The sequence below is a fragment of the Phaseolus vulgaris genome, chromosome 2 (assembly GCF_000499845.2).
Source record: "Phaseolus vulgaris cultivar G19833 chromosome 2, P. vulgaris v2.0, whole genome shotgun sequence".
NCBI lineage: Eukaryota > Viridiplantae > Streptophyta > Magnoliopsida > Fabales > Fabaceae > Phaseolus > Phaseolus vulgaris.
Genome location: NC_023758.2, coordinates 37440459 through 37462933, shown reverse-complemented (window position 1 = coordinate 37462933; position 22475 = coordinate 37440459). Strand labels below are relative to the sequence as shown.

The 22475-nt window shown below is 31.9% G+C and overlaps 2 protein-coding genes across 2 annotated transcripts; one reads left to right on the top strand and one right to left on the bottom strand.

The window, feature by feature from the left end:
- Positions 1–1837: 1837 nt before the first annotated feature.
- On the top strand, positions 1838–10575 carry LOC137811836 (uncharacterized). Its single transcript, XM_068613692.1, has 13 exons — positions 1838–2289; positions 3052–3125; positions 3415–3498; positions 3656–3736; positions 5546–5626; positions 6107–6199; positions 6537–6716; positions 6844–6911; positions 7997–8048; positions 8533–8586; positions 8669–8755; positions 9648–9714; positions 10066–10575. The coding sequence occupies exons 1-13, from the start codon at positions 2148–2150 to the stop codon at positions 10155–10157; spliced, it is 1155 nt and encodes a 384-aa protein (XP_068469793.1). The 5' UTR covers positions 1838–2147; the 3' UTR covers positions 10158–10575.
- A 3109-nt stretch (positions 10576–13684) lies between these two features.
- Positions 13685–16751, bottom strand: LOC137811835 (uncharacterized). Its single transcript, XM_068613691.1, has 5 exons — positions 16132–16751; positions 15351–15475; positions 14850–15164; positions 14595–14764; positions 13685–14180 (listed from the first exon to the last, which is right to left on the bottom strand). The coding sequence occupies exons 1-5, from the start codon at positions 16462–16464 to the stop codon at positions 13765–13767; spliced, it is 1359 nt and encodes a 452-aa protein (XP_068469792.1). The 5' UTR covers positions 16465–16751; the 3' UTR covers positions 13685–13764.
- Positions 16752–22475: the final 5724 nt, after the last annotated feature.

The window sequence follows — 22475 nt, the reverse complement described above, 5'->3', positions numbered from 1 at the left end:
TTTGTGTAGTTGTATGTTAAGGTTGACACTATTAGTATAAGAAAACAATGTTCATTATGAAAGGTACTTTGAAGCATAGCAAGTTAAGTGCAACAAATATCTATGTCATCTAAAAGGCTACCAACAATTATTTGTATACATGTAATAGTATATAACAATGAACATTTTGATTTATACTGGTTCACCTCTATCTATGTTATGTTTGGTTCTCGTTTATCAATTGCAAAGGGTTTCACTAATCAAATATGATTATAAGTATTATCCATTGTCATTTTTTACTTACAAACAATTATATAAATACACTCCTGACTATCCTTGTATCCTTTCTTGAGATAAAGCACGATACACTATGTCATTCTTGAATGAGTAACACAATGACACACTTATAAATACAACAAAAGTTATTTTGGTGTTTACAAGAAAATCTATGGAAGAAAAGATATATGAAATAATCATTCATTGACTAGAGCCTAACTTCACAAAAGTGAAGGATTTATGAAAAAAGTTTTCACTCTAAAGTCATATAACAAATGAACTTTTACCACAAACACTTAGAAGTTTTTAGAATATTCTTATATACAAGTCTCACATAGATGACATATATTTCATTAGGTTCTTTTATGCGGTTCCAATTCTATTTTAAATATATTAAAAGAATCACGAATGTTGTGTTTCTTTTTGTCATTTGTTATTGTTTTTTTCAAATATGTTTGACTTTACACTAACAAATTTTACTATTACACTCATCATGCACGGTGAAGGATAACTTTTACTCTTCATCTTTTTTTTCTTCTAATATCACCATATTAAGCATGAAATCTCAAAGGTTTAGTGTGTTTTTGTCAATCGTTTTTAAGAAATGTGATTCAACTTCTTTTAAAGGTAGACATTCTCACACATTTACATATTTATCTTGTAATTTTCATGTATAAACTCTATTTACTATTGAATATCTTCACATTTGCTTCTAACACTACTTTAGACATGTGTTTAATCTTTGAGTATATGTATTTATTGCTTCATGCTTCTAGTCTTGGTAAACTTGTGTCTAACATTCCTTTGAACTTTGTGCAGTTTTCTCATATTTGTATAGGACTTCATTTGGTCATACTTGTATACAATTTTTCTCTACACTTCATTTATTCTTTTTATACTTGAGTTTAACACTTCTTTTGAATTCTGTCCAAACTCTTTTCGTTGGTCTATTTTATCTGTAAACTTCATTTACGTCTAATTATTCAGTTTTATAGATATATAAAATATATTATATAAATCAAGTAACTATACACTAAAATATGATACTATTTTTTATAATTTGAATATTAATTGTTTTTATCAAAATTCTCATATTTAAATTTACGCTTAATCATATGAATTCACGTCTACGCTTTAACAATTACACCAAATTTAGAAAACCTTCACACTTTTAGAAGGTATCTTTAAACAAGTTTAAAAATTATCTTTCTACCTAAAGTAAGTTTAAAAATTTCTAACATTGACTCACGTTTCTACCATATGAGTATCCTTTATCCTTTCATTGCAAAATAAATATTAAAAATATTTATATTTATTAATAGTAGATATCTATTAAAATTATCCATCATTTATATTATTAAAACGAAAAATAAATTAAATATGAGCCCATAGTTTAAAATTTGATCTCAGTAATTGTGTGTATATACAAGTAAAAAGTTTGGTGAAATTTGTACCCATTAACAACCAATCTTCAAAGATTTGTGTTTTCACCAATGAAGCAAACATATTTTAAGAAACAAGAAAATTCAGTTAATACGGTATCTGTGGTTGTTAAACGTAAATTCAAAAAGTTTTTTTTTTTATCCACTTTAGATAGCCCTAATCGGTTAAATATAGTTTTGAGAATTCATTTCCAAATTTAAAATGTTCAATTTTTACCAATCATTAGAAAATGTTTTTGAAAAATAAAAGGGGTTTTAGACGGCATGTTTGACTAAATTGACCTTGAATAAGAGGTCATATGATCCCGTGTTGCCTTCGGTCTTTCTTCATTCCTCAACAACCCATTCCTTCCCCACACGCCATTCTCCGGCCACCGTCGCTGACGGAGCGCCGTTCGTTGTATAATATTCTCGGAAAGGTGGGTACTTGCGAGGTTTCGGTGACTATCCATGGATAAAGTCTTCAACAAGCTCCGCAATTTGGACGCTTACCCGAAAGTCAATGAAGATTTTTACAGCCGGACGCTCGCCGGCGGCGTCGTCACCGTTGTTTCCGCCGCCGTCATGCTCTTCCTCTTCTTTTCCGAGCTAAGTATGGCTTGCATCTCCTGTTTTTATATTTCTTTTCCTTTAAATTTTTGTTGATTGTTGGAATTTTGATTTTTTTTTGTTGGCTGGTTGGGAAAGGTGGGAAATTTTAAAGTGGGGATTTGATTTTGTGGTGTTGAGAAAATTGTGTTTATTTGTGTCCTGTGCTTGACAATTTTTTTGCATTGAGCTGAATTTGAATTGTATTTTCATTGAGTGGTGAGGGAACTTAGGAATTAGGAAAGGTATTTTTTTTTTCATCCTCTTTCTCTTCCAAGCAATTTCCATGTTTATAATAAATTTATGGTTGATAGCTGAGAGTTCCAAGGCAATAAGGACCTAGATCCATTGATTCAATAATATTGATGACATGTTAAGGATTTCCGTAAAGGAGGGTTTGTTTGGCTTTGATTTGGGTGCACTGATTCATGTCACAGAGTATTGTGATAATATAACCCTGATATGTATGACACGAGTAATGTTCTAAATTATTGGCACAAATCAGTGATGGTCTAATGCTAATATCACACTTTTAAGTTTTTATCCAGATAAGCTTATTTTCTGCAATTATTTTTTGATGGATATTTAACTCTTGGTAGTTTTATTTAGAGATAAAAGGAATAGACCCAGTCGTAGAAAAAAAATTGAGTGATTTTAAATGAGCGAGTTTGGCTTTTCTCTTAATCATTTACCTTGTTGCCTGCATATGTGACTATTATCTTTCCCATTAAACTTCAATAATGTTATCTGTTACCTTTGATTGCAGATTTATATCTCTACACAGTTACAGAGAGTACGCTTTTGGTGGATACTTCAAGAGGAGATACCTTGCATATCAATGTAATTATTGTTGTTATATTTGCAGTTTAACTTTTTATAGTTTTATTCAGATCTTCATATTCCTAGTACAATCTATGAATCATGTTATGATTCCTGGATAATACTATTTTGCAATAAATTAATGACTTTGGTGATTTACTGTCAATAAAACTTGTATAAGTACCATATTTCTTGTTTGATTGGCCTTGTATCTTCATACATCCTCTAAGTCTTCCAGCATTAGTGTTTTTAACATTGACTTTACCTTTTAATACTAAATTTTGACTTATTTTTTCCCTTTTAAATGCAGTTTGATGTCACTTTTCCTGCTGTTCGATGTTCAATACTCAGTTTAGATGCAATGGATATTAGTGGGGAGCAGCACCTTGACATAGTATGTTCTGCTTAAATTAGCTTTTTATCAAATAATTTTCAGTTCCTGTAATTGTAGCTGCATATTTATGCGTCTTTATCTATCATTCCCCAAGTCTCATGGTCATACCATTGTTAGTTATTAATTATTATTCACACTGCACTATTTCTATTTGCAGCGACATAATATAGTGAAGAAAAGAATTGATGCTAATGGTAATGTGATTGAAGAGAGGAAGGATGGAATTGGTGCGCCAAAGGTTAGCTGAAATACCTTGGCTCTTTTTTACTGCATAATGGTTGCTTGCTTCGTGTTTACGGTGGAATTTGATCTATTTTACTCTTAACATCCCTTTACACTATTTATGATTTACTTTTAAAGGTAGCAACATACATCTTTAGTGCAATGTTCAAATGAATGCAGCTTCAAACTAAGGAGTTCTTTAAATGTACCAATTTTTAGTTCACTAAAAAAGTAGTGCTTATTGGTGTGATTGCAAGGTACCTACAAAACTGAAAGACAAGTTTTATTCCACAACTACACGTCTAGCTATACTGTATGGTAGTGAATGCCAGGCTTTAAAAGGACAGCATGAGAAAAAGGTGGGAATAGCAGAAATGAGAATGTTAAGATGGATGTGTGGTCATACAAGAAAGGATATGAAACGACTCTATACAAGGAAAGATTGGTGTAACACCCATTGAGGGACCAAAAAGGACATTTGAGGAAATCATTGGGGGATCTTAAGCTAAATAATGTTCTTGAAGCTTTAGTTTAACTGAATTGAGTGGTGTGGTCTATTTAGCCGACCTCACGTAATGGGTTAAGGCTTTGTTGTTGTTTTATAGTAGTGAATATTAGGGTTTTAAAAGAAAAGTATAGTCGAGAACAGAATGTTGAGCTAAATGAGTGGATATAAAAGAAAGGAGGAAATTGGGAGAAAGTTGGAGTAAGAAGATGACTAAACTTAGCTGAAGGTGGTTTGGAAATGTGGGAAAAGTTAATCAAATGGAAGATAGTTCAGCTAAAAGTTATAAAGGATGATTGATGATAACTTTAGGAGAAATGATGATAAAAGATTGAACTTTAAGATTTTATTGAAAATTTAGATTTTGGCAGATCCAAAGCTCTGCTGTGAGATAAGGCTACCTTATTTAATATTTTGTTGTATTTTAATACAAATTAAGAGGAATTATTGTGAATAGAAATGCTAGCCTGAAACACTTTCACTCTTTTGTAGTATTAGAGAACCATGTTAGCTATGACTTAATATTGCACTGAGCTGCTTGGAAATGAAAGGCTTTGCGCTTGTGTTTCTTATATTTATAGGGATGACTAGTAGAATAGAGGTTTTGGCCAGTTAGATTCTTCATGTTAGCTATCATCTTTGTTATATTCAGATATTTAATGTGAAAGTACTTTAAAATAAATATAAGCTTGTTACTCAAGGCAGGAATGGAATATGGATGATAGCATGATTGGTGCTTGTCAAGGAATGAAGCTCTTACAGACTTTTATGTGGGATCTTGAGTGTCTGCCTGCAAAAAGAACCTTTAGACTGGATGGTTGTAATGTAATTGGTAATTCATTGTTCAAAAAAGACTCTTATTACTTGGACTGGAGTTTGGCATTGTTTTTCTGAGTCTCTATGGTCATTTTTCTTGTTGGTTGCTTTTCCAGCATTATGTTTGTTCTCCCCAGTCAATAATGTCATTTTTACTGCTCAGTGGTTATAGGAAGTATAAGGTTCTCTAGTTTGAATTGTTTTATAATTTGATTTTGATCTGTGTTATTATACACAGTAATGAGTTGTTTATATTTGTATTCGATCACCTGTTGTGTTTGCCTTGATGAAATTTTCTTTTTGGATCTTGGTTGCCTCTTCAATTCATTACCAATGATGATTGGCATAAAGTAAAGTCAACTGTTGTAAATGTCTTTATACCCCTTGTTTCTACTAAATTTTTATGTTTGTCATGTGGAAGACAAAGGGATTTTGAAGACAAATGTCAGAATTCATGTATAATGAATTTTCATTTTTGTTTCCTGTACATCTTTCCTAATGCAGATTGAGAGACCCTTACAGAAACATGGTGGCAGACTTGGACATGATGAGAAGTATTGTGGTTCATGTTTTGGTGCAGAAGAGGTACCTTTTGACCATTTAATATACTTACAGTAGCTCAAGTTTTCTTATAATTTTGTAACTATCGTAACATGTTTTGGTGTCATTGTGGGGACTGTCAAGGCTTTGATGTTCTATAGAATTTTTTTAAAAATTGCATTAAGGATTTAAGGCTTTTAGGAAAAAAGAAGGTAGAAATTAGGTATCAAGGCTTTGAAGTTAAAATTGATTATTATTAAGAAGTAGATTTTAAACCTAACTCAATCTTATAGAATCGGCTTATAAGGTGAGATTTGCACTCATATTATGAAATGCTTTAATCTCTAGCCGATGTGAGATATCTAATAATTATAATTGATGCTTCATTTGAGTAGTTCAATATGCTGTCTAAACTTATGATTTACTGTGTATTTGTACACTTTCATGTCAGTGCAAATTATACTTTCCAATTGTTTAATAATTTCTTTTATGTCTATGGTTTCTCTCTTGCTCATTCTCATGCAGACAGATGAACAATGTTGTAATTCCTGTGAAGAAGTGCGTGAAGCATATAGGAAAAAGGGCTGGGCTCTGTCAAATATGGATTTGATTGATCAGGTTGGCTTGATACTGTCTTTCTATCACAATAAACACTGGAATTTTCTGTGGATTCAAATGCACACTTGTGAGGCTTTACATGTTTTATGTATATTGATGCTGAAGAACATTTATTATAATTTATGAAAACTTCCGGATGCAATGAGGAAGCTAACAGCAATGAGAAGGCTCCCTGTGTCTTATTCTATAGATCCTTGATTCATTATTTAGCGTGTTTCAGAGTTCGTGGCTGAATGAAATCCAACATTTGTGTTAATTATACTGGATTTGTGTACTTTGTCCTCATGTTTGAATTTGTAGGCGGTATATTGCATTCTGATGCTTGGTTTTGTTTTAGTGTCAAAGAGAAGGTTATGTGCAAAGGGTAAAGGATGAAGAAGGTGAAGGATGCAATATTCAAGGATCTCTTGAAGTCAATAAAGTGGCAGGAAATTTTCATTTTGCGACTGGGAAAAGCTTTCTTCAGTCTGCTATATTTCTGGCTGATCTGCTTGCTTTACAAGATAATCATTATAATGTAAGACTGAACTATTTTTTTATTATCCGTTGCCTGAATTAAGTATTGTATTTTGAAAACTTTGATATATTTTTTATGATTTCCCTTTCCTTGTAATCTCGTGGTTGATTTTCAAAATATGATGCAGATAAGCCATCGGATCAACAAATTAAGTTTTGGTCACCATTTCCCTGGATTGGTAAATCCTCTTGATGGGTAATTTTCTTCTCCAGCAGATGCCTTTATTTTCTGGTGTCAAGGATGGCACATGGGCATGTGTTTTCACATACTGAGATTTGTAAATTTGAATCTAATGCTATAGAATGAGATTCTAAAGTAAATTACTTTCCTCTCTATTATTAAAACTTAATCAAGTTTCCATTATATTAGTTAAAACACTTTGACTTGTAAAACACTATAGTTTGTTTTCAGTTTTCACTGTGAAGCATTGTTTCCTTGCATTGCAATTTGCAAGGCACTAAAATGAGATGTAAATGTTTTCTCATTCTCCCAGATGACCTTTTGAAATCTTAAAAAATAATAAACAACCAGATTGTAACAGATTTGATGACTAAGCCATAACATCACGTATAAGGTAGGCCAGATGTCATTTGTTTGTTACCCTTGTTCAGCTGTGTTGTTGAGAACAAGGAAGCATGCAAATGTTTGGAGATGAACCTTTCACTCGGCTATTGAATAAATGTGTTTTTCCCATTCTCTCCAACATATAGAGCTGAAACCAGGGTAACAGGCTTTTGATTGTAAAACATCCATTGGCTTATAAGTTATAACTGCACTACAACTATTATTCTTATTGTCTTGAAATTGTAACCTCTGACTTTTGTATTGGTTTCAATAGAGTACGTTTGTATTGAAAATGCAAAATACAATCGAAGGGGAGAGAACTCTTAATTATGATGTACCTAATAAAATTTGAAGTAACTATTGCCCACTCATGTGCAATACATTTTAAGGACCAACTCTACCTAAGAGTTAAGCTGTTAGGTAAAGGTTTAAGATTGGTTTTATATCTACAATACACATACATACGGACTTCAATTTTCATATTTTGCTACAATGAAGCCTTGCAATGAACTTTTTTTGAAGAAGCAGCAAATTGTTAATTTATTTTTCCCTTTCTTTACTCTCTGAGCATTTAATTTTACCATGATTGCAAAGTTATTTTGTCATGTATTATACTCATTAAATGATAGCCTTTTAAAAAAATCGTGACAAAATTTTTCTTCCCTTAACCATTTGAAAGTCTTCTAATTTTTTTTTCTCCTTCTAATCCTTTGCAGGGTAAAGTGGGTGCAAGGACCAACTCATGGCATGTACCAGTATTTCATAAAGGTTAGTGATATCAGGGAATATATTCCTAATTAAAGATTTTGTTTGAATGTTAAGTTTATCAAGTGATTGCTCAATGATGATGTTAAATCCAATTAATTTATTTGACTATTATGTCACATTTTTTTGTTGTACTGATACTTTTGTGGAAACTTACCAACTATCAAGTTTTCATAATGATAATGAACTCATTACTATTATGGATCTGTATTATGTTATTATCATTATCTCTTGTAGGTGCACTTCTTAAACGATGATATTGCATTTTTTATGTTTTCTTTTTTCTTTTAGTATACTGTATTTACAAACTTTAGTCTATTCTAGTATTTGTCTTGCCAAAGCTACGAGAGAACCAGCAAAAACGTTTTGAATATTTGCTTCAAATTATTGCATCATTTATGCTTTCTTCTAACTGCTTGAATATTGTGCATGCTATTATGCTCTAGCTTGATGCTTGTTTGGGCACGTGTCTTTGTCCTCATTGCAGGTGGTCCCTACAATATACACAGACATCAGAGGTCGTGTTATCCATTCAAATCAGGTATTGTTAATACTATGAACATGCTGTCATTTCACGATTCATTGGATAATATCTACTTAACATAATAAATGTTATTGCACAGTATTCCGTGACTGAGCATTTCAAGAGTTCAGAATTGGGTGTTGCAGTTCCTGGAGTTTTCTTCTTTTATGACATATCCCCAATTAAGGTAAAATTGCCCAATTTTGCTAGCAAATTGCATATAATGTTGATGTTTTTTCTTCTTCCCTTGACTGCACTTGAAGTTTGTATTTTTCTTCTTTAGTTTCATACAGCCAGCATGCATTAGTCTCAGTTTTTCCTGTAAGATAACCTTTTAAACATTTCCTCATACAGTGAATGGATATTGGGCAGGCACATTTCACTGTTAAGCCTTATCCATCTCCATTGTAATCTAATACAAAATCAATACTTAAACTTAAAAATTTTGGAGTAACTAGATCTCTAAAACCTCACAAACCGAAGATAATTTTATCAAAATCTTCTCACTATGTAGAACAACTTGAAAACACCCGTAGGGTGTAAGTGTAGGGAAATAGGAAGAAAATGCAAGATTTTGTATTTAGCTAGTGATTGTTCAGGTTTGTTTCTAGAGGTGCGAAGTTGTTACATTGATAGGATGACCTGGATGAAAATCTCAGTGGAATATGTTCACAGGATGAAAATAACGTGCAGTGTCTTTGTGTAGACACGATTATCACTGCCCGAGTCCAATGGTTCTTTAAAATGCTGCGAAATAAGAGCACTTGCACAAGTCAAAACTTCATTTTTTCATTGTACATAATTTGCCAACGGTATCAGTTTCTTGAACCTAAGATACTGATTAAACATATTATTCTGGTTTTGCGTTATCAATGAGTGCAAGATATTCAGAGTCACTTTGTGGCTCTGACTGAATTCAGATATATTGAGGATTGTGATCCCTCTCCTACTTTAGTGATAATTTTAAGGTGGCACAGAGTTATTGTTGAACCCAACTTCATAGTTCTGTTGAAGCATATTGTAGTGCAAGTTAAAGAAGATGTGCATTGGATCTTAAATTGATATGTTTTATGTTGCAGGTCAACTTTAAAGAGGAACACATTCCATTCTTACATTTCCTAACCAATGTTTGTGCAATTATTGGAGGTAATTCCTTGTTCTTTCTATCATATCCTGCCTGGGAAAGATAACAGTGAAAAATTAATTTCGAATAAACTTTTGTCATATGATTAAAAGTTATGAACTTTTGGACCAATCATTTTAAAAGTTATATCTAAAATGATTTCTGATTAGTAGACGGCATAAGTATCTTTACAATAACACAATGTATCAAAATTAAGCTCTAAATGAAAATAGTGTAATTTGTAGCCAGCCTGAACTAGGAATAGTAGCACTTAATGTTTTTGCTATTCATAATCCACTTGTCCTTTACATTAGGGACGTCTATGTTTTCATGTTACCCAACTGATTAAAATTTAATCTGAACCTTTCTGGCAGGTATATTTACCGTTGCAGGGATCATAGATTCATCAATATATTATGGTCAGAGAACAATCAAAAAGAAGATGGAGATTGGAAAATATACATGATTTGGTCACATTCTGCATGAGTGCTCAAATTTCCTAATTGAGTCTTCTTTTGACGTACTTGGTTGGGTGGTGCATTGAGTATAGTTTATAATGTGGCAGCATATGCACATGATGCCAAGGGTTAAGCAGAGCTGTAGATTCAGTTGATGCATGAAATGTATTTTTGGATCATGATTTTTCATTCAGATGTAGCAATTTCATTTCAGTTGCTATTTTGATGGCTTTTTAATATTACAGGATGAAGATGAGGAATGCAGAGAGTTTATTGGGATCTTTTAGATATTTTTCCTGCATAGTACATGAAATGGTTGATTATGCATAACATACGGTTCTTGTATTGCTAGCACAACTACGTTGTAATCTTTGCCAATATTTTCATTGAACTGAAGAATTTGAAACTGTTGAGTTAGGATTTTAATCTTTTCTCCCTTTTCCTAACTACTTTGTTATTGTTCATGATTCTAGGGCAGCAATGCTATTTGATACGAATGAGAAATGTTTCAAATGCTTCTTATACCAAGCAACTATCTCATATAAATTTTTACTTAATTATATTTATAGTCTATTTAGTTTAGATTGTGAATGCTTGTTACTTCAATTTTATAGGTTAATTTAAGTTTCTCCATTCTTTAAAATTAGTCAACTTCCATCTATCCATTTTTAATTAAGATAAATTGTAAATTAAATTAATTAAGAAAGTTTCAATCTTGCTCAAAGTTTACCGATTAAAACGACAATATTTACTTGAATAAAAAAAAGTTCGGAAAAATCCTATAAACGTAGATTTTAATTTAACATCATTTTTTTTAATAAAATAGTTTACTTCTAAACACTTAAAAATTATTCCGTGCTTTATAACTATTGTAAATTTCTAAATAATTTAATAGAAAATAATAGATTGAGTATTTTAGGGTGGAGGAAATAGATAATAGAATCAGAATTAACATAATTTTAAAATAAAGAGAATTTTAATAAATTCAATTATGTTATAGTTTATTTAAAATTTGAAATTACTGTTTCTAATCTTTATATAATAAGGGGAATTTAGTTTTAGTCTTGTTAAATATTTTCTTTGATTTTTACCGCTCTAAAACTTGAAATCATAAGTTTTGTTACTTAATATTTATTTTAAAATTAACAAATAACGTTTACTTTATATATTTTAAAGAAATTTAAAAATTCACATATTATCATAAATATTAGTAGTTGCCACTTATAACTTTATCTTTAGCTCAACACAAATAATTAATTAGTGTAGGATATAATTTTTAATTTAAGAGGGGGTGAAAAATGATTTTTTTTTCTTACAAATACCTAAATCAAATTCACCACTAATCCTATTTAAGTCATTTAAAAAATGAGTATTTAAGAATTTAAAAATCAGTGAAAAAAAAATGTAAATAGCAGCAAATATATTTAGGGTTTTCCAATAAAGTTAACTTCTCACTTTCATATTGCACACTGCAACTTTAATTATCATTAATTAAAATATTGAAATGCTTCCAATAATCTTTATTTGGACAACTAGATTCTGATCTTTAGACATGATATAATGTAAGATTGTTGTTTGGATTTGTGATTCAATGCAATGAGATAGTTTTTATTTGATTCTAAATTTAAGTTATGTTTTATTTGCTTGTAAACATAATAAAATGTCCCTGTTTTTGAAGGATTTAATACATGACTCTGTTATTTGACTTACTAATTCAACTGTTATGATGTAACTAAATGAGATTGTAGAACACAAAAGTTTCATTTCAACATCCATCTAATATATTAATGTAAGTAGATATAATTTTATAATTATATAAATCAGACAAGTCTAATACTTTATTGATAATGATTTTCACAAAATGTATAGTTTATATTACTGAATTAAATTATAGTTCCTAAGAGAACATGAGTCAATAAAATATTTTATCCTTCTCTAAATAGAAAGATAACTAACCTTTAATCATAATATAATATTAGGTCATACCATAACTTCAACACAAGATTGATAATTGAATTTGACCAAATAAGTAGACATTTTGTGATATTTCTAAACTCTAAATTTTATCATCTGCTAATTAACGAGCTCATCTAGATAAATATCTCAGGTTATACATTCTATTCTAAGAAAATAAAATATACTAAACCATTTTAATTAAAAAAAAATCTAATATTCTCCCACTTTGTTGATTGAGTTTTATTTATTTTTTGAAATTTATTTATCCTCTTTGTATAATGATAAAGATATTCTTAAATTATCTAAGTTAAATCATGTTAATACGAGTCCATTCACATTAGCATCACTAAACATAGTACGAGTTTGCAATTTTTTATATGAAAATGTCTTTAACTTTTCGTCTAACTTTATCATAAACTAAAACTCTGCCATATATAGTTATGATATTCCATCATTTAAGAAGATTATTAATCATTCAATTTATAATATCGATCCGAAGGTGTTATTGTTTATTGTGATCTCTTACTACTAGGTTTAATCCAATAAATAAATAAATACAAGGTGATTTCGAAAATACAAATTTGATCACTTATAAACTAATTGAATTTGTAAAAATAAATATACAAAGGCATGCATTCAAATATATTTTAGAGAAATAAAATACACCAAACCATAGAAGACCACAAAATATTCTAACGTAACATGCCAACAAATCTATAAGTATCCTTCAACTATTATTAATTCTAAGGGATACATGATGTGTTTAAATTTTATACCAAAATTCCTAGTTATAATCTTTAATCCTTAATGTTAAAAGGACATGCCATTTAAATATTATATTTTATTTTTTTTACTTTTTTTTACTATAAAACATGGGCTAACGTTTATATTTTAAGTTGTTGATTTTCTTTTTTATCGATAGCAAAATGTCGCAAGAAAATATTTATTCCTTTAAAGTCGAACATTCTCTATTTATAGTTAAGGAAAAATCTATCTTTAAATATCTTTCCGAAAAGATAATTGGTTTTTTTTACGTTTTCAACAAAGTGGGTTAGAAAAAATAATTATAATTTATTATAGTTAATCACAATTTCTTCACGTGTCATGTAAGATTCATCTAAGAATCTCAATCTTTTATGTAACCTAAATACTAAAAAAAATATGATTTTTTTTTCACCCTCACTTTCATGAATTAGTAGTTTTGCTTTTCTTTTTGGTGCTCAACAATGGCTAGCACTTCATCTTGTGATCATCTTCTGCTCCTACAAGCTCCCTTTTAGAAACTACAACGACCAATAAACTACTGGACCAGCTATTCGTAATTTTTTTAAATGTCTTCTTTCGAACTGATTCAAATTTTGATCACTTGCTGCTCTCGTATTCATTAAAAGCTCACACAAACTATTCAGAATAAGAAGCCTCCTGTTTCAACTTTCGTACATACAATCTTTTTTTGACAAATTTGCATTAAGAAAAAGAAAAATACATCAGTGATAGAAGATAAAACAAGCAATAATATGGGGAATGTTTGCTCAATGATCATGGAAAATTTTCAAAAGAATCAATAGACAAATTGAACTTGACTAACAAAATTATATTAAGATTAACTAACAACAATAATGGGAATGATTAGTGTGGCATACACAAGTTACACAACTACTATTTAGTCTCTAAGAGAACCTGAATTCCTTCCTGATTAACTGAACCATTGGAAAGCTTTAACTTGATAGCTTCAAACTCAGCATTTTGCATCTCCTGGCTAGACAACCAGAGAGGTAAACAATGATCAATCAAGTCCTGTCCACAACTCAAGGGTGAAGCTCCCTTTAAAATGCGGGTTGTCCCAAACCTTGTAATTGTTGCTAGGTTAGAATCAGAGGGTTCCTCAGCATAACACTCTATTATCTCCCTGATGGCATTGCACCAGATAGGTCGAGCTACCTTAAGGAAGTCATGCAACACTAGTACAGGAAGGTTCACACTTCCCAGCTCAGATTCATTGTGCCCTCCTCTCCCATGATAGTCTGACCCTCCAATCTTTAAAAGCCCATAAGCATCAGCCAAGTCACTATATGCTGCAAACCAAGACCAAGAATTAACATGCAAGACTTTACTAGGATTTTGTTTCTATTTGTACCTGATCATATGATTCCCATCACACAACTGTGACCTCGTGAAATGCAGTTTGTTAAATGAATGCTTTCAGTGTTCATACTGTTTGTCTTATGATTAGATGTGGATAATCTTGTCAGTTAGACTACAATTTAATGTGCTAACACCAAAGTTGACAGTGATGAGTTTTTCTCTCCCATAGTGGAATTAACTTTACACAAGGTAGTTCAGATGATGAAAACAGTGGAATAGGGCAAGTGGGAGGTGTGGTTGGAAAGAACTGTTTTGGAGTATATCTGAATAATCCTAAACTATGCAACAACATCATTTTAATGATCAAGCAAATGAGAAAAGTTTTGTACAGAGCATGCATGTACCTGCCAGCTTTCCATCACTTTTGTGGACCTCCATCCCATGAAGACCAGCTTCTTTTAACCTCCTGACTATGGGAACTGGATGTTTTAATGCCCATGGATGAGCCAGAACAGCAACACCCCCAGTATGACAAATCATTTTTACTGCTTCCTCCGCCAGAGGCTCACTTCCCCTGAAACACAATGTTAACATCCTTAACCATTTTCCCTAACCACACAAATAGTAACAACCTACAAGACCAAACAATGCAATATTACTTGGAGTAAGCGGGTCCCCCATCGAAAAGATACCGAGCAAAGGCTTGTCTAAGATTTTCTACACAACCTGCCTCAACCATGGCCCGGGCCACATGAAGTCTTCCAGGGGCAACCCCCTTGCCAGCAATCCTGCAAACATGCTCCCATTTAAGAGGCAATTTGAGCTTGTTCAGTTTTAAGACAATGTTCTTTGCACGAAGAAAACGTCCATCCCTTATATTCGATAGAAACTTGTCCAGCTCCTCAAACCTTGATGGTCCAATACTGCTGTAATATGCTAAAATGTGAACTGGTTCCTCTAATTCAGAGTCTCCCCTGCCAGTGGATTTGCATGTATTAGACGTGATGTAGATATTAAGCTTTAATTGATTTTCACAATTTAAGTTTATAATTTTTCTTCTTTCCATCTCTTTATAGAGGGAAGAGAAGAGACAAAATAACATAAGTGTAAATTCAATTAACAAGCATCAAGAATATGTGATATTTAAAAATAAAAATTACCTTGGAGAAAATATGGAACTAATTTCAACACCTGGGATAATCTTGATGCCATATTTCCGAGCTGACTCTACAGCTTCAGGAATGCCTGCCATAGTGTCATGATCTGTCAGAGCAAGAACTTTCACCTGTTATGAGTAAATAATATTAATTAAAAAAGAGCCTACCACTAAAAAGGGTAACCCTATGAACACCAGGGGATCCCTTAGGCAATCCTCTTTCACTATCATGGGCAAACAGGAATTTTGAATTAACTGAAAAAACTCAATCCATAAACAAACTGCATTGGCCTTAAATTTCAGTTGACTTTCTATGAGCCATACCATCTCTCAAGTATCCTCATTAAATAAACAAAGGGATATTTAGAAAGCATATTGGTTGAAGATGCCCATATTTCAAGAAAATCTCAGATAATATATAAATACTAATCCATGTTCTGACTCTGATTCTTTGGTTTGGGGGATAATACCAAAATGAAAAGTTTGTGCAAAAGACAACAAGAGAGAGCAACCTAACTCTCATCTGTCAGGACACTAACAAACTCACAACACAAACTCACATTCATCTGACTTCATTCTAATATCTAGTCTTATTTCTGCTTATGAACAATAACTACCTTGAAATAAATCCAATAGGAAGGTAACTAACTGCTTTGGAAGTTTGTTCCAAAAGACACTTCCCAATCACACTCAAGCAAGTTAGTATAAAATAAAATAAATAAAAAACACAACTTTGTATGATTAAAAAAAAAGATCTGAAAAGTGAGACGAAGATTGAAACTTACGCCATTGATGTGAGCTCTCTCAATAACCTTGGAAGGGGAGAAGAAGCCATCACTGAATTTGGAGTGTGAATGCAATTCAAAGACGAGTTTCTCCCCACCTCTTCCCACAGGCTTCTGCACCCCAAAATCATCGACAACACAGGAAGCAGCAGAAGGAGAAGAAGATGATGATGAAGCAGAAGGGTGATCCAAAAATACCCAGTCACTGACGAACTTGAAGGCGAGAAGCTGGTCGTGGGTCATCTTCTTCTTGGTGCGACCCCTGTTCTTGTTCTTCTTCTTATTCTTCTTGTTAGAAGTGGGTGTGGCCTGAATCACGCACCCATCTCCCATGAGTGACAATGGCGACGAAAGGAGTAAAATTTGAAGGAAAAAATTGGTTCTTTGTTAGGCCACGAGGTAGGGAGAGTGAATCGTTAGGGTATATGACATGAAAGTAACATAATGAGTGAAGAGAGAGAGAAGGGTGTGGGGCTATGTAGGCGTGGAGATAGAGGAGAGGGCAGGGGTTACTTACCCTTAAATCCAAGGGCAGTCTTCAGGTCACAGGTGTCCTCCTCCTTAGCCCTTCGGTGTCTATGCTCAGACAGGTGTACCCCAATAGTTATACTCTGTTTTCTGTCATGCACTCTTTTTTTCTTTTTTCTTTTAATAAATATGTATTTTGCTTTTTAAACCTGTGAATTGCAATTTAATTATTGAAACTTTTAAGATTACATATATTAAAAGTGGAAAATTAAGATTTATGCATAGTTTATCATTGATTATAGTAATATTAATGAATAAAAGTGTTTTTTAAGGAATCATACATAATATAACCAAAATCCTAAACCAGTTCTGCTTACAAAATATGAAATAAAATTTAAAAATTAATCTACATTAAAATTATGCAATACATTAAAGATTAAATAATTTTTTAGACTTTAGAGTTTAAAATTATTAGAAACTAAATTTCAATTATGTAATGTTTCATGAATTAAAGTGTCATTGAATTTTTTCTCAACTAATTTTATTTTACTAGATCCAAATTTAAAATTAAAAAAAAACATAAATGGCATCATCTTTTTTAAAAGAGAACATATAATTTTGTTATAAGAAAACATAAGTTTTTTTCTGTAATAGTTTCGTACTCAGAATCAAATTTAAACAGTAAATATAGTTTATTTTCTGTAATAGTTTCGTACTCAGAATCAAATTTAAATAGCAAATAAAGTTAATTAAATCTTGCAAAACAGTATATTTTATAGGCAGGATCTGTACACTTTTTATTCAAAAAGATAAAAGTTGTTAAAGCTGCATAGTTGAAATAGTGGTTGTACTTTGTTGGCAACGAGCATTTCAATTCAGTACATTTTAATGAAAATAAGTAATATTGAGGTTTTTTTATTAATTACAAAAAATAATGTATATAAAATAAAGATGATAGCTTGAATATGCATGTGTAGAAAGTTTATGTTTATAATAGATATGAGAAAAAATAATTTATATTAGTGGAGTCTTATATGGATAAAAAATAAACTTAGAGGATATGTGACATACTGAACTGTTAAAATAAATATATATGTAGAATATTAAGTTATTTATTTTTTCTTTTCTGTTCTCTCTAGTTAGTTTTGATGTGGTTATGTTTGTCTTTATTATAAGTTTTTGGTTTTTATATATAAAGATTTTAGCTTTAAGATTAGTCACGGTTAGTTCATAATTCTAGTGATATAGTTAAAAAAAAATTATCAGAATTTTGTGGTACAGATTAAGTTGTCAATGGGTCTTGTAGAAGTTGGAACTCTTAATGAGCACATGCTCAAAATCAGGTAAGGAAAGTTAGTTTAAATTTTAACTATAAATTAGAAGATCTATTCTGAATTATGTATAATATATGTTGATTTAGATATGAATAAGTTATTAAATTCATTTTGTTTAAGATTGTAAAGGTTTCAATGAGAGTATGAATGTTGAATCGTATTGTGAATCTTTGAGGTATAAAAATTGATTGAGTATTGATTATTTGATTTTGAATGACTTGATTTAGAGATAATGAATATATACTTATATAGGTTTACAAAGTAGCTTTTTGAGAGTAACCCTGCAATTATGAGTCAAGAGATGTTAATTTGATGTCATAATACAAATTTAAATGTAAAGATATATGAGAAATTTTTTCGATATTTTTCATTTTTCGTTTAATTGAGACCTTTCTCACTCAAACTGGTACAATAAGTTCTACACTCATTATCACTTAAGCAAATTCTCGTTCAAACAAAAATGAGATAAAAAAATGAGATGTTATCGAATCTATTTTCACTCAAATTAAAAAAATCATTTGTTTATTACAAAGAAATTTCCGTTATAAACAAATCATAATCCATTATTACTAAATATTAACATTTTAATTTAAATAAACCAAAATATTAAGACTAGAATAAAAAATATATCAAAATTAAAGATATTTTTGAATAATTTTGAGTTTTAAATATAAAATATGTATAAGAAACACAATAATTTTAAAAAAAATACAAAAAAAGTACTTTCTACTAGGACAATAAAATACAAAATCTGTTTTATTTTGCAGCCTTTTATTATGTTTCGAAGGCTATGCATGTGAATGACAACAGATATGTAATGATTTTGACTGCAACAACTCAACTTTTAAAATTGCATAACTTACCTCTTCTTGCTGTTCAATTCATTCAATCTTTACACTCACCACTTAGTTTTTTTAGTTAATTTTATCTTAAACTATATAAGAAAAGTGTATTCATTATCATTATAAGTAATGAATTACTAAATAATATATTTCAACCATCACTAAGATCCCATGTTATATGCATGTGGTGGTTCTCTTCTTTCTATTTAACTTTTTTATTATTGCATTTCTGGTATCTTACACTCTCTTATCACTTTCATCCTTTAATTAAAAAAACTAAGATGGAATAAATTTAATTGATATAATAAAATATACTTTATATATATTAATTTATAAAATAAATTTTAAAATAAAATAAACAATTGTTATAAATTTAATAAATTAATAATTACATTTTAAAATAAAAATAAATTACTTTACAAATGATTAAAATTTAAACTAATTTTTGTTATTATAATTTTGATAACTAATTGGAATTACAATTTGTCACAAATTCTCTTTTTCTTTATTATGTAAGAGTAAGAAGAATACTTAATAAAAAAAATGTAAAACAGGTTGCAAGATGACGTGCTGAATGAAGTGGATCTAAATCTATGGTATTATTAATTAATGCATGCATATGTTTTATTGTTTAAATTATATATGCAAAATGTTGGAAGCATAAATTAGACATAATGATAAAAAGGTGAAGGTGTGACGTAGATGTTACAGTAGTCTGAATGAGATGAGATGTGTATAACATGTGAATACTGAATGTGTAGAAGAAGACAGTATCCATAGCATAAGGTTGCAAGCTGCATGCATAGGACAGATAAGACTCTTCAGAACCCTAGATTGACCATTGGGTGTACAACCTCCTATCTCTCATTTCTTGTTTAGACCATATGAGAGAGAGAAAAAAAGTAAGAGAATCAAATTATTTGAATTTACTAAAAGGTAAACACTTTTTTAGTAAACACTTTCTGTTCATATTTTTTATTTTAATTTTATATGTTTCTTTAATAATAATAATTATTATTATTATTATACTTAAAATAGTAAATACTAATAAGATATTTATAATATACACAAAATAATTTTATAATCAAAATGATAAATATATAAATAGAAAATTCACTCAAATTTTATTTTAAAATAATTATGATTTTTTATTTTTATTTTTTTCTTCTAACTTTTGGAACATCTCTGTCATCAAAATGATTATTAAAGTTTGTTATTAGATTTCTGACAACTAAAGTTTGTTATTAGATTTCTGACAACGAATGTTACAAGACTGTCCAAAAAGAATTTTAGACTGAGTAAATTCATTTTTGCTCATTCTTCCTTTGAGTCGGTTTTAAAATTGTTAGATTATTTTTTGTATAGGTTTGGCATATGGTGTTTTTAGCTTCAAGACTAATATTTATTAGCTTAGAGTCTGTGCGTGCGTGCGTGTGCGTGTGCGTGTAGGTTTAAGAAAAGAAAAAGGGGCTTAGGCCCAACATGAAGTTTATCACCCCCCTCCTCAAGTTGGAAATAAATGTTTTTCATTCCCAGTGCAGAAGTTGAAAGGTGGACGGAGGGAGTGGCTTTGTGAAGATATCAACATTCTGCATGGAGGATGAGATGAGAAACAACTTTAGGAGACCAACATTAAGCTTTTCTCGAACAATATGCAATTGATCTCGATGTGTTTAGTGCGTTCGTGGAAAACCTAATTTGATGTAATCTAGATGGCAAATTAATTATCACAGTACATGGTTGTTGGTTGAGTGTAGAAGACACCAAGATCTTGTAGTAGACACGTGAGCCATTGGAGTTCGCAGGTTGTGGCAACCATGACTTTGTACTCAGCCTCAGAGAAACTCTTGGAAATGGTTTGTTGTTTCTTTGATTTCCAAAAGATAAGAGATTCCCCTAAATATATGGAGAAACCAATAACATATTTTCTAGTCTCAGGGCAAGTGGCTCAATCAGAGTCACTGTAAGCTTTTAAATGTATAAAGTATCCATAACGCCACCATGTTTAATAGAAGGGGAAATTGAATGAACTAACCATAACGCCACCATGTTATTACACCTTGTCCAAGTTGAGAAAGTAGGATCATCCTTCGGTGGGAAAGGATGTGAACCCAAAACAAACTCCACTTTGTTTTTCGTGCTTAAGGTGGTGATGACGGACCTACTCCAAGAGTGGTAATTTGTTGAGTCTTAAACTGGTGAGACAAGCGAAAACGCTGGATTTTCACTGGATGAAGGTAAAGATATCTACTCGTTGATGAATATGAGGAAGTTGATCTCGCCATTCCTTCTTCTGCCATAACCCTAAAGAAAACAAGAACAAAAGAATAAGAATAGGAGAATTTAGAAAAAGAACAGAGAAAGAATTCAAGAATCAGAGCCCAAATCCATATTACTTTTAATCCACTTAAATGGATTTATCTCAAATCCAAATTCATATTTTTGGATTTTAAGTCCAGTCCATTTAATTGGATATGAATTACATATAGATTGGATACATTTTTGGATTATCCAAATTGGATTTTGGGTTGGATTTTCACTTGGCCCAAACCCAGGTTGAGTAGAGTCAATTCGGGTCCATGTTGAGCTAAGTCGACTTGAACTCATGTCGATCGGAGTCGGCCCGGGCCAAAGTCAACTAGTGTCAGCCCTGACTGATTTTTGGAGTTGGCGTGGGTCGATGTCGAGTGAAGTTGGCCCGGGTCAATGTCGAGTGAAGTTGGCTCGGGTCGATGTCGAGCGTAGACGACCCGATTTTATGTCGAGCAGAGTCGGTTCGGGTCTTTGTCGAGGGTAGTCAACCCAGGTTGATGTCAAGCGGAGTTAGCCTGGGTCCATGTCGAGCGGAGACGACCCACTTTTATGTCGAGTGGAGTTGGTCTGGGTCGTTGTCGAGGGTACTCAGCCCAGGTTGATGTCGAGAGGAGTGGGCCTAGGTCGATGTCGAGTAGAGTGGGCCCAGGTCGATGTCGACCGGAGTCGACCTGGGCCGATGTCGATTGCAATTGGCCCGGGTCAATGTCGAGCAGAGTCGGCACAAGCCGATGTCGAGTGGAGTTGGCCCGGGCCGAACTCGACTAGTGTCGACTCGAGCCGATTTCCGGAGTAGGCCCTGATCGATGATGAGCGGAGTCGGCCTGAGTCTATGTCGAGCGAAGTCGGCTCGGGTCGATGTCGAGCGGAGTCGGCCTGAGGCGATGTCAAGGGGAGTCGACTTGGGTCGATGTCGAGTGGAGTCAGCCTGGGTCGATGTCGAGCGAAGTGGGCCTGGGCCGATGTCGAGCAGAGTGGGCCCAGGAAGATGTCGAGCGGAGTCGAACCGAGTCAATGTCGAGTTGAGTCGTCCCGAGCCAAGGTTGATTCGCCACTAAACCCATGTAGAGTCAAGTCGACCCTGACAGAGTCAATTTGGGCCCAAGTCTAGTCGGGTTGGGCCGATGTATAGCCAAGTCGGTTAGTTTACATGTTTAGTCGTGTGGGCCATAGTCCATGTCGAGTCGAGTGGGTCAAAGTACATGTTGAGTCGATTGAACCCGAAACTTTTCAAGCTAAGTCAGTTAAGACCCATATCTAGATAGATTTTATCTAATTAACAAAGTGAATTTAATTTAATTGACAAAGTAAATTTAATCTAATTGAAAAAAATAAATTTAATCTAATTAAAAAAGTGGATTTAATCTAGTTAAAGTGGATATGGACT

Bases quoted from the DNA above. Each gene is read 5' to 3' on its own strand.
- LOC137811836 (XM_068613692.1), top strand. From the start codon at position 2,148: ATGGATAAAGTCTTCAACAAGCTCCGCAATTTGGACGCTTACCCGAAA. The intron at 3,499-3,655 runs GTATGTTCTGCT...TTCTATTTGCAG, and splicing joins GGGAGCAGCACCTTGACATA to CGACATAATATAGTGAAGAA. The intron at 8,756-9,647 runs GTAAAATTGCCC...TTTATGTTGCAG, and splicing joins ATGACATATCCCCAATTAAG to GTCAACTTTAAAGAGGAACA.
- LOC137811835 (XM_068613691.1), bottom strand. From the start codon at position 16,464: ATGGGAGATGGGTGCGTGATTCAGGCCACACCCACTTCTAACAAGAAG. The intron at 14,765-14,849 runs GTAATATTGCAT...ATTGTGTTTCAG, and splicing joins GGGGGACCCGCTTACTCCAA to GGGAAGTGAGCCTCTGGCGG. The intron at 14,181-14,594 runs GTACATGCATGC...CTTGGTTTGCAG, and splicing joins AAGTGATGGAAAGCTGGCAG to CATATAGTGACTTGGCTGAT.